A 13,014-nucleotide genomic window follows, 5' to 3' on the forward strand; every position below is an offset into this window, starting at 1 on the left:
AAGCGCGACTGATACCTACATTGTACCGAGTTTATATGAGGGACCTAGGTTTATGCTTCGTGCTTTCTTCTGCCTTGGTGCATGTGTGAGGGCATTTATGTATTGTCTTCATGTTCTATGTATTGACGGCACATTCTTGACAGGAAGATATAAGGGGACAATACTGACAGCGATTGGAGTTGATTGCAACAAGCAGGTGGTTCCCATCGCCTTTGCTTTTGTTGAGAATGAGAACACAGAGAGCTGGTACTGGTTCCTTAAACGTGTGAAGATTCACGTTGTTGCTGGAAGGTCTGATGTTTGCCTCATCAGTGACAGACATGCAGGTCTTCTAGCAGCAATAAGGCAACTACATGAAGGAAGTCGAGGACAACCTCCTCTATGGCCAGATGTTGTGAGTAGGTGGTGCATAAGGCATATGGGTGCAAACTTTTATGAGCGCTTCAAGAATAAGGAACTTATGAATTTGTTCAAGAGGTTGTGCACTCAGAATCAGCAGCGGAAGTTTGATGCATTGTGGCAGGTGCTAGATAACATGTGCGCCGAGCTGCTAAAGGAACAGGCCTCAACCTCCAGCCGGAGACGTTTCGGCGGCGGACCTTTCACACAGTGGATTAAGGATGCATCTAAGGAGAAGTGGTCAATTCTATACGACACTAGTGGTCGTCGATATGGGATCGAGACAACTAACCACGCAGAGTGTTACAATATGGTAATGCGTCATGTTCGTGGATTTCCTCTTGTTGGCATAGTTGAGTTCATCATGTACGGATGCACAAGGTACTTCAGAGAGCGGTACCAGGCAGCTGCTGTCTTAATGATCAAGGAGTGATTTTTTGTAATAGGGTCACTAACTACATGAAAGAAAAGATTGAAAAAGGCTCAATATCACAGAGTGGTCTCCATGGGCACAAAGGATCAAAGGTTTGAGGTTTCATGCAAGGACAGGACAGGGCAGGGTGTCCGCAGACAAAGGGTCGTTCAGGATTGCTTGATGACGCCGGAAGGCAAGGTTTTTTGCAGATGCAAGAAGCCACGGCTTCTTACTTACCATGCTGCCATGTCATTGCGGCATGTTCAGAATCTGGGTTGGATCCTGGGGTTTTTGTTTCAGAATATTACAGAAAAGAAACCGCTGTGCACACTTGGGGCCATGAGATATATAGCATAGGCAGTCTGGAATCATTCACTACACCAAATATCTCTCCAATGTACATTCCCAATCCAGATGCTAGGAAAGGGGTAGGTCGACGGCAGACACTTCGTATCCGTAACGGAATGGATGAGTCTGAGGCAGGAAAGAAGAAAAAACAATGCAACCTGTGTGGAGCAGATGGTCACACTTACAAGAAGTGCCCTAAAATGCAAGAAGACAATGCTGGTGCCTGGTGCTGAGGTTGCACCTTCTGGAAATCCCACCGATGGATTGTCTCCGGATTTTGGAGCCGTCGCGTCTAGATTTCGTTATGTGTGCATATGTATTTGAACCAGATATATGGATATGTATTCCGACCTGTATGTGATAATTACATTTCGTTATGTATGGATATGTATTTGCACCAGATTGTAGCATATAATATTACGAAGGTATTTGTGTAGTAAGATTTCTTGGTTGTAGTTCTAAATGTGTAGGTTGGTTCAATTAGATTGCTCACTGAATGTAGTGTACTGAAAATAGAAGGGTAGTTACGAATAATAAATTTTCGGTTTGCAAATACAGTTTTGTAAACAATGCTACGATTACAAAGCAGAGGCCTAAGGCGTTCGTACTACTAGGTAATTGAACAATGAAAAGCATGGCATGTGCAACACGATAACCTCGTGTTGTGAGTAAACCTAATATGCCTTAGAAAATGTAAAATGCCGGGATTACATGGTGGTGCTTTACTGAGTGCACCGAGGATATTTTCCCTTCATAATAGCTTCAGACCCTGCTTCCTTAGCACGGCGGGCCCTCTCTCGCTTCCTCTCCCTATCAGCTTCACGTTCCTCTGCTTTCGGACGTTCCACTTTTGCAATCCTCTTCTGAATCTCTTCCTGGTTTTTGTTGCGCTTCTCCTCCATCTGTTCTTCATGCAGCATTCGTTGCCACCTTTGTGCAGCCCACCTTGCTTGACGCTCCACGTGGTCCTTATCCTGCTGAGATTGTTCGGTGTCTAACCACTGCACGAAATCACAGAGGCGGTGGAGTCTTTCCCCAAATCATGTTAGAAGTCATTACTAGATCTAAAAGTGACAAACTCTGATAGTGTTTTGTAGTACCTTTGCTCGGTCCTTGCCATAATGCTTGGGCGGGTCGTACTCGTAATTCTCGCACATGAAGAACCTCTTGTCAAAGTCGTCCCCCAAAACCCTTGATTTCATTAGTTTGCACAAGGATCCGCAAAAACACATAGGCACCTGGACTCCTTGGGGGACTGTTTCCGTCACCTTACTCCATGGAATGTAGTGGATCCTGAGGATGCCATGGTGTTGAGCCCTGGCAATCACAAGTGAGCAATCAGATTGCTAATATACTATATCAACGCTAATCATTATTAGTAACTACACCTAAATGTACCACTAATCACTCCTAATAATAATTAAACTGATTGCTAAATTCAACAAAATACTTTCTACAATTTTCTAACAATTTCTAAAAAAATTTAATATTATCTTCCAATTTTTTAAGACTTTCTAATACTTCTCTAACAATTTTCTAGTACTTTCTAATACTTAATCTAACACTAAATGTACTGTATCAATGCTAATCATTACAAGTAACTGCAACTAAATGTACCACTAATCACTCCTAACAATAATTAAATTGATTGCTAATCTATTGTTTCAACAAAAATAATTACAATATAATCTATTTGTAAAGCGTAGAAGAATTTTGGTTACCTGCAGGCGCCGGCTCGAAAATCCGGCAGGGCTTCGCCTCTCTCCCTCCCTCCCTCTTTTTTCTTGGTTTCTGAAATTTTAGTAATTTTGGTTACAGGTGTATCAGAGCCATACTCTCGCGGTTTCACGCCACGTACGGGCAGAAGTGCGCGTACATGAGCACGTTGTGCGCGTGGCAACACAGATGCCACCAGCATGTGGACGGACACACATGGGCTGCTGGCAGTGAACCCACGGACGTGGCACATGGGATCGTTAGCACTAGACGTATGGGACGTGACCAAGAGAGGAGATCCTGCTCCTTTGCCCCGTATGGGTAAGCTGGTTCGACGGGTACGTCGAATCCTAACGGGGGAGATTGTCACGGGCCGACTGGGCCGCGAGGGCACTGTAGCGCACGTCTACTGTGGCACCGCGGCACAGGACCTTTAGTCTCACACTGGAAACGGTGAGGGAGCCGAACCAGATTAAATAGCCGGTCCCTGGAAAGCTAGCAACTCCGGATCGAACCTTTTGCGCGAAGCGAGGACGAAAGCGTAAGAGAGTTATTTAGCAGGTGTGGTTTACTCAAAGTGTAGAGTAGATCTTAGCCGTTATCCCGGGCCGGGTCATTACAGATCACATACAATTTGGTGCCAATCAATCACGAGCTCGATTACTTGTACTTTAGAAACTAGCTAGCTAAGGCTAATCCTAGTGCAAGTTTTATATAGAGATTTCATGCATATTAAATAGATTGACACGCCAGCATTTATGATGACATGACAAGGTGATTATAAAGAAAGAGGCCGGAGGCAATTTCATTTGGATGAAATTGTGTATTTCCAAGACTATGAAACTTGTTGAATTTTGCATTGGGGGCTATAGAGTTTCATTTTATGCAATTGCGCTCAATCTCATGCCTCATAATTAAAATATTAAATGCTGTGGCTTCCTCACAAAAAATAAATAAATGTAATGCTATTGATAGTCATTCGTGAACTAAAATGTACTTATAAATGATATGTTACTCTATGAAATCATGCAATGAAATTATGCACTGAGAATAGTCTAATAGACTTGACAATCGAACTGGCCGGTAGCGATAGTGCTGTATGGGTCTTGCTTTGCAAACAGATAAAAGTAAAGGGGTCGCGCAGACCGACTAAATTGTGCGCTGTGAGTTGCACCCCTTGCAAAAGAAAGGATAATGGATTCCTCCTTTGTTGATTCTACCGATTTCACCAATCACAGTTCAAAAAGCAAAGGCTGAAAGGAAGTAGTCCTGTAGGGCCTATTTTTTGTTGGACAAGGACGAACAAGGCAACTTTATTGCTTTATATGTGCATTTTATGCGAACCACGTTGTGGTTAGTCACGCAACGAATTAGATACTCATGAAATCAAAGCTACCGCTACTAGAAAACAAATTCTCCGTGAAACAAGCCTTTTATTTTAAGCGCGGATCGGACATTATTCTTGCAGGCTGCCTCTTAAACAATGTTCAAGAAAACCTCGCTAGAAATGAAGCCATATGACTAAAAGTGATTCTCTAAGCAAACAGCCCCTCGATCAGAAGGGAGTCACAGTCGTCGTCTGCCTGCTCTCCAGCATGATTAGAGGTCATCAAATACCAACTTTATATTTTTTTCATAAAAGTTGAATGTAACATGCATTGATTTTGTATATTTGTTCATAGAAATAATTTAATTCTAATTTTATGCAATAGTATTCCTTTTCTTAGAGTTTAAATTTATTTCTAATTATAAATTGGAATACTTTGCACATTTGAACTACTTGTTTTGTAAAAAATAGCCTATGAATTGCAAACAAACATAAATGCTAGTACTTTCATGCATTTCAATGCCAAATGCAAATTCGTAAGGAAAAATTCAAATATTTATATACTTTACTTGGTTACTTTATAGTTCTAAAATTAGTAATACCCACAATTTCTCCAAAACTTTTGAACTATGATTGAATATTCTTATAATATCCCAAAAATTAAAGTATCATATGCATCTACAAAATCGAGTTGACTACAATTTAAGTAGTACATAGTTTGAAAAAATTGAAGTCTGGTACATTAGTATACCTACATTATTTGCTATCATGCTTCTGATTAGCAAAAAAATTATCTTTGTGTATGGATGGATCTAGAAAATTTGAAATGTACAGGTGAGATAGCCTCATTTTAATTTACAACAAGTTTAACCGTATAGTTAATAAAAATCGGAGTTCTACGAGTTTTTTTTCTACTGGAGGCAGGTTTCTTAAGAGAACCACCCGTATAAATACTTTAATTTACTCGCGGAACTTTGTCTGGTAGTAAAATCAACAACTGCCAATCTAGTTACACCTGGCAGTCGGTGATTCACTTTTTGTCACTAGAAATGGCTTTCAGAATGGAGGCAGTCATCTATTTCGACTGGCCACAATGCTATTTTGCAGTAGTAAATGCTATGAATCCATTCAGATGACGTGGGGATTAGCCTACAAATTAATGGTACAACTCTCAACTATCAGACTGGTTTTTGGGTTGAGTTAGGAATGAATATATCATTAGTTAGTTCTGGCCTTCTGGGTTTTGGTGGAGCTAGGCCGGCCTGGTGGCGTACAATCTCGTGGATAAGGGCATGAGGCAAACTAGGTCAAACTGTTACGCTATATCTTTTTCACCTTTAGAGCTGCCGCTGCATTCTCTGGGCTCTCATTGATCCACGCCAGCTAAAATAATTCTATCCTTTCAGATTAAAATAAACGGTAAAAAAATACTTCGCACTTAGCAACACTCATCCCACCGTAAAGTACCGACGCCTTTGATGGATGGGCATGCCTTGTGATTGGTTATTTTTCTGTAGACAAGCGCACGATATGCCCTTTGCTGGCGTCTTCCGTCTTCCCTGAGAATGGTCGAAATCATCTATTTGATTCCTTTCAGAAAAAAATGTTTTGTTTGATTGAATGCCGCTGTCATTCCTTGTAGGCATGGCCCTCACACGAGAGGGCCCTCACAAGAAGCTCTTTGGTTGCCATTCACCTAGGCATGGCCCTCACACGAGAGGGCATTCCCAGCTGCAGCCTGCAGGGTTGATGGAATGATGGAAAATTTGACAACGATGCTGCATAGAAGCTAAAAGCAGTAACCAACCATTCAAGTGCACTAGGCAGCGTCAACATCCCCAAGTACCCTATTAATTCTCTATTGATCTCAACGTACGTCTAGGGGTGGTAAAGGGCCCAACATTTTGAACTAGAAAATCTAAGGATCGGGCCCTAAAAGGGTCGGGCTCTAAATATATGTATTTTTGAACTAAAAATTTTAAGGGCTTTATTGGGCTGTGAAGAAACCATTAGGGCCATGGCCCATTACCACCTCTACGTACGTCTAGTGTGCTATAGCCGTATTACTTGCATGCAATTGATACTATGTCATTTCTGGCTGTTATGCGGCAGTTGGAGTTTTGATTTATGTATTCAGTAAGTCATGCTAAAAGCAACACAAAGCAAGCCTACCTGTGCCTTGATCATTGTAGATTTGTCTTGGAATTTTGGGCCATTTTATTTGTGTCATATATAGGGGCCCTTGAACTTTTTACCGTGACGCCAGTGAAGCAAATCCAGGGGTCATAAACTCATAATAAAAAATCCAACCATGACAACAACAGAGTTTGCTGTCTCCATTGATGGGACCCATATGGGGCTACACCAAAGGCGTGCTAATTAAGTTTCTATTATAACAACTAGTATCAGAATTCAAGGTAACAAAGCAAAAAGTCTATTTTACTCCCCTCCTCAATCCACTTTATCCGCTTAACCATCTAAACAACCAAGCCTTGAGAAAACAAACAGTCCGACAATCCGCTGCTATAGAGTCAGCTCTGCTCGAGTGAAACACATAGGACCAATATAATGTGGGATGCTTCTTGTGCAGAATTATTGGCCCTATCGAACCTGCATTCCTGAAAAAAAAAATATGTTGGATGCTTCTTGCATTGACTGGGCAATCCATATATAGTCTTTTCTTAGCAATAATATTAATATGTACAAAATAGCCCGTTATAGCTTCCACTATCTCTCACTATAGCTGATTGCGAAGGGTGCCGCTATTTACTTCCATATACAATTTAGCCAATATAGCTCCATTTAACCCGCTATTAGCTATTTTTTTAGGATCAAACGCTAAATGGCTTAGAGTGCTATTTTGTACGTCCCATAGCAATAGGTAATAGCGTACGACGATCGGGCATCAGACGACATCTCAATAATAAAGCAGCTTGATCAAGCCGAGCATAGACTTGATCAGGTCCAAAAAAGTGAGTGTGGACGGAATCAGTGGAAACAACGCTACACGCAGGTCTGTAAAAATCTGATTCTTCCTTCCTTCCACGGCAATGATCGATGAATCCCAAAAGAGATCGATCGAACAACTTTTCATTGTTTTGTTGCAATCAGCTAGCTGTAGAGGAAAGCTGTGCCGGCCACTGTGCCCTCATCGTGAGTCGTCACTTTTGTTAATCTGATCTCATTAGCAACTAATAATTCGTTTCGTCAAGATTAATCTGCTCCTTCCGTAGCTCGGCGTGGTTCACATGATCGTAAGATACATAAAGCAGAGAGTGGCTGTGCCAGTACGTGTTTCTTGTCCAACAAAATGTTTTTGGATAAGGTTAGTACCATGCACTTGCTTTCTCGTCGAGCAATAATGATTAGAGGAATCAGCTGGTGACAAAGCAATGCTACCAGCAATTAAGGCCGAATCAGCATGTCCTTTGTTTATTCATGGTGTACATCACAGGATGCACGGTTTAGTCGGTCTGCAACCCGGCCTATTTTGTATTGGTTTTTTAAGCCAGATATATAGCTGATATGCAAATTATACAAAGAATATAAAGTTTGTTTGAAGAAATTAGTACACCTGTATATAGATCCTAAAAGGGGGATAGCCTTACTCTGGGATTGTTGGCCATCTTCTCAACGTAGTATATTCCACAGCGTTAAACTTGCATTGTCCACCCCAAAATTAGCCATTGCTTCACTATTTGTTCGCTAATGCCATTCTCCGGGCGGTGCCAGCCAGTGTCAACAAATCTAACATCGGATCATCCGATGGATTCAAAATGTCTGGGCCTTGACTTGACTTACGAAAGTTCAGGATGAAACATCGTAATATGAAAGTCTCCATCGTATAAGTGAAAGTTGAAAACGTGTTCAGTGGCAGGCTTGGATTGGTTCACTTTTCTTTTGATATATGGTGCCGTGGGCGTGGTAGATGGTACCTGGTACCTAGTGACTTTTAAGGTTTCCATCGAAGCGAAAGTGAAAAGAAAGCCTCAAGGTATGAAACCTAGCAGTATTCTGACCAGGGGCCGGCTCAACAGTTTCAAGGGCCCTCAAGTGAACCAGAAATTATAAGCCCTTTATACTAAATTTTTTATTTTCTAATATGGTAAAAGAGATAGTAGTGCTAATAATATATATTTAATTTTGAAGAAAATATAAATAGTACAAATGAAAAGATGCGACGATTGGCGTTCTGACTGGCATGCTTCGTGTATAGGCTATTGGCCCCCTTGTTCCTTAGCCCTGGTGGTCGCCTCTGGTGCAGTGCATGGGACGAGAGCCTGCCCTGATTTTGCATGCCTCCAGTGCAATGATGGATCATAAATGCAAAAAAGGAAAAAGAAGCTTTGTTGCTTTTGCAAGCTGTACATCAGTATAGGAGAAGGCGAACCGGTGATAGGAGCCTATAGAAGATACTCCTCTATCACTTTTGTTGCTCTGATATCTTTAAATTATTAATAAGGATCAATCAGCACCACTGTGGTTTCAATAATCTCGATTATATTCCAAAGATGGTACAAAGCCAGTTTGCATTGGAACTGGTTGAACGAGAGCCATATATAGTTCTGGTGTAGCGAAGTTTGGAGCCTTGTTATTATACTGTGCTCCCGGTACTATTTTTTTATCAATTATTGCTATCCGGTGATCGAATATATATATATATATATATATATATATATATATATATATTCATTTAGGAAGGTCGGGGTATTTTTGTAATCTGAATAGATTAAAAAATTCAATTAATACCGGACCAGTATCGGCTCCACCTATTTCGGTACTGGTCCCGCATATTTGGTACCATTTTCTAGGTACATCTTATTTTAATCTTACCGTGATGAACAGTCATTATTTTTATTCCAATCATATAGTAAGATTTCTCGTGAAGTTTTAGGCTCAACTCGATCAAGGGTGTTCGTATTTATATGGATTTATTCAATGAATCAACGACACACTATCTCCTTTCTGTCAAAATTTCTCGGCAAAAAAATTCCGACAAAACCGATAATCACGTTTATCGGTGGTGACCGGTTTGATAAAAATTCTCGGTAATTTTGAATTCGTACTCACCCCTTACGCCCTAAGCTACATATTTTCTCATTTCTAAGCATTGTGATGTCTTGTTTTCCATATTAGATTGCTTGGAGATCATCTAGATTATTGTGTACAGTTTGATTAATTTCTTTTTATAAATTTTGTCCGAAAGAGAAACGGCAAATCCAATAAATTTTCGAGAAATCCGATAAATACGTTTATCGTTCACCTCTGGTTTTTTTTCCTTACCGATAAAGTTAACTGCTCATAGGTTTCAGCATCTAATTCATTGCGTGCCGAACGATCAATACTCAGCTTCTCGCCGCGGCATATGGTTCGCATGAGCACGTAAACAAGCTCGATAAAGCAAAAGTTCCTCCGCCAGCTGTCGTAGCTCGAGTTTGTCCAACAATCAATGGAGTGAGCTGAGCCTGCTACTCCGGGTTGATCGCTTATATATGTGCGGCTTCAGGCTTGGCAGCGTCACCAGTGCAAGCATCGGTCGACCGGCAATGATGGCTCCACCAGCGGTCTGGCTTCTTCTTCCTCTCGGCCTCTTGTGCCTGTGTAGCTCCACCGCCGCCTCTCTCTCGGGCGGCGCCACGGCGGCGGAGGCCGCAGCCGACTACGTCGTCGTGGCCACGAGCTGGCTCAAGACGAAGCCGGTGTGCCAAGGGCTCAGGGGTACGTTTGTGATTGTCATGTCTCCACACGTGCAAATAATGGTTTTGTTTGTTACAAATAATCCGTTCACGTTCACTGCACGCATACGATAACTACGTACTCGTGCTTGCATTGCTAGCTGCAGTGGATGCGCCGGCGAACCTTACCGCCAGCAGCAGCTGGGTGCCGCTGAGCCACTCCTACGGCCCCTGCTCGGCGGCGGCGGGAAGTTTGTCGCCGGCGCCGGCCGACGTGCTGCTGCAGGACCAGCACCGCGCGGCCTACATCCAGAGGAAGCTCGCCGACGGCACCCCCCAGGACGACAACGGCAGCGACCTGCCGGAGTCGGACTGCAAGAGCGGCCAGTCGGAGCACGCTCCCACCGTGTCACCCAACATTGGCGAGAACTCGAGCCCCACATCAGAGGCAAGCTACAACACACACAGATGACTACTAGCTACTGTTTGATGCATGATCGATGATGCAATGCAATGCAACTAGCAGGGCTCGGAGGCGGTGACCCTCATCGAACCGGCGGCGGGCGGCAGCGGCGCGCAGCGGCTGCCGGGCGTGAAGCAGACGATGGTGCTGGACACCGCGAGCGACGTGGCGTGGGTGCAGTGCGCCCCCTGCCCCATGCCGCAGTGCCACCCTCAGACGGACACCATCTACGACCCCTCCCAGTCGTCGACGTACGCGCCGTTCGCCTGCGGCTCCCCCGTCTGCCGGCAGCTCGGCCCGTACGGCAACGGCTGCGCCGCCGGGTCCCGGCAGTGCCAGTACCGCGTCCAGTACCCCGACGGAAGGTCCACCATGGGCACCTACATCTCCGACACGCTGCGGCTCAACCCCACGTCGGTGATCGGCGGGTTCCAGTTCGGGTGCAGCCACGCCGTGCAGGGCCACTTCCCCAACGACACCGCCGGGATCATGGCGCTCGGCCGCGGCGCGCAGTCGCTGGCGTCGCAGACGAGGCTCACCTACGGCGGCGTCTTCTCCTACTGCCTCCCGCGCACGGCGAGCTACAGCGGCTTCTTCGTCCTCGGCGTGCCCGGGGTCGCCGCCTCCCGGTACGCCCTCACGCCCATGTTCGCCGTCCCGCAGGCGCCGATGCTGTACCTCGTCCGCCTCCGGGCCATCGTCGTCGCCGGCCAGGCCCTCGCCGTGCCGCCGGCGGTGTTCGCGCCCGGCGCCGTCGTGGACTCCCGCACGGTGATCACGCGCCTCCCGCCGACGGCGTACGGGGCGCTGCGCGCCGCCTTCCGGGCCAGCATGGGGATGTACCGCGCGGCGCCGCCCAAGCAGCAGCTCGACACCTGCTACGACTTCAGGGGGGTCCGCCGCGTCACGCTGCCCAGGGTCACGCTGGTGTTCGACCACAGCGCCGCCGTGGAGCTCGACCCGTCGGGGATCCTCTACAACGACTGCCTCGCCTTCACCCCCGGCAGCGACGACCGGGCGATCGGGGCCATCGGCAACGTCCAGCTGCAGACGTACGAGGTGCTGTACAATGTCGCCGGCGCCACCATGGGCTTCCGCCGTGCCGCCTGCTAGCTGATGAGTCGAGTGCAGGCACCAATCACCATGGATCTCTGCTGCCAGCTGCTACCAACAAGCCTCACAACAAACTACCTACCTATATATATACCTACCGTCATTTTTGGCCCCTGTATGGTCGCGTTTGAATAAGCCGAGTTTAACTCGGGTACATGTATTTGCCTGGTCTATCTTAAGCTTCTTATACGTGTGAAATGAAGCTTAATTAAGAACTGTTTTCTGGGCAAGTCCAAAAGGGAAATACATACATATTTTGGATAAAGTACATTTGTGTTGCGGTCTCATGTATTATATATTGATACGCAAGTTAACAATGCAAACAATCTCTATTATAACTTGGACACGGTTAAGTTACGGCCGACCGTAAATTAGACCGGCCGTGTGGCCGCCCCATCTAAGTATGTGCATGCAAATTAGACCGGCCGTGTGGCCGCCCCGTCTAGGTAGGAAAAAGCACATGCATGCTCATAATTTTGAAATAAAAATATCATAGTTTCACAATCGAGCATCAAAATTAAAATCCGATTGTACAGTTTTGTTTGTTTCAATAAAAACTTCAAATTAAGATCTCACACCACTATATTTTAATGATATATTTCTTAATATAAATATTTTTTCATGTATTCTAATTTGCTTTTGATGTTTGAAAATTTTGCTTATGGGTTTACATAATGTTGCTTCACATACCTGAGTCCTATTAAGTGGATATTGGTGTTCATGTTGTTGTGATCTGAAGATAGATTGTTTGGTGTCATTAGTGGATAAGAGTAAACATCTTTGTTATGCAGCACAATGCCGATTGCATGATAAAAAAATTGGCAACTTTAGCAGATCTGTTGAGCATTTTAACTAATTTATTTTTGGTATTTTTTCATTGTACATAAAGAAATTTATGTATTTTGAAAAATATTGTCAAAATATATAAAAGGGGGGTCTTGTTTTGAAGGTCTCTTTAAAAGAGATACAATTGTGCAATCGAAATTTGAATTTGATGGATGGTTTAAGAACTATAACTTTTTTTAAGTTTTGGAATGACTTGCATATGCCACTGTCCTCACAAACCTACAGCAAAGCCATAATAAAGTCATTATCTTATAGCTTATCTTTTAAAGTGTCTCGCTCGTAGTAACTTTATTTATAAGCTTTTAGATTGTTCATGGAGAAAGAAATATTAATAATCGCATGACAATAAACTAAAACTCGTACATTTGATAGGATATTTTTCTTGTAGTCCTAAAATTTGTACAGCCTCTTGGCCGGCTCGAATCTTGTGTTGAGGTGGTGAAGGTCCCGTAGGCTGATTAATAATTAGAAAACTAACTACGGCATACAAAATATATCATACAACTGCCTTTGTGTAGCTTGTGTTAGAGCACGCAGGGTTCACACCCACTCTGCTCGCCATTCTTGAGAGCTGTCGTCGCCTCACAAGGTCTATGAAAGCTCTAACCAATAACCAAAGTATGATCTAAGATATCGACTAGAGGGGGGTGAATAGACAATTTTAAATAAAAACACAAACACTCGAGAAAATTTAATTAGTAACACAAGAGAG

The 13,014-nt window shown here is 43.9% G+C and overlaps 1 protein-coding gene across 2 annotated transcripts; it reads left to right on the forward strand.

Moving 5' to 3' along the window:
• The first annotated feature begins 9,611 nt into the window (after positions 1 to 9,611).
• On the forward strand, positions 9,612 to 11,721 carry LOC120666259 (aspartyl protease family protein At5g10770-like). 2 transcript variants are annotated; one of them, XM_039946061.1, is made up of 3 exons: positions 9,612 to 9,923; positions 10,042 to 10,328; positions 10,407 to 11,721. In XM_039946061.1, the coding sequence occupies exons 1-3, from the start codon at positions 9,698 to 9,700 to the stop codon at positions 11,454 to 11,456; spliced, it is 1,563 nt and encodes a 520-aa protein (XP_039801995.1). In that variant the 5' UTR covers positions 9,612 to 9,697; the 3' UTR covers positions 11,457 to 11,721. The 2 variants fall into 2 exon arrangements, with proteins under 2 accessions (XP_039801995.1, XP_039801996.1); XM_039946062.1 differs by having other exon boundaries at positions 9,617 to 9,923; positions 10,048 to 10,328.
• The last annotated feature ends 1,293 nt before the right edge of the window (positions 11,722 to 13,014 follow it).

The sequence above is a fragment of the Panicum virgatum genome, chromosome 3N (genome assembly GCF_016808335.1).
Source record: "Panicum virgatum strain AP13 chromosome 3N, P.virgatum_v5, whole genome shotgun sequence".
Lineage (NCBI taxonomy): Eukaryota > Viridiplantae > Streptophyta > Magnoliopsida > Poales > Poaceae > Panicum > Panicum virgatum.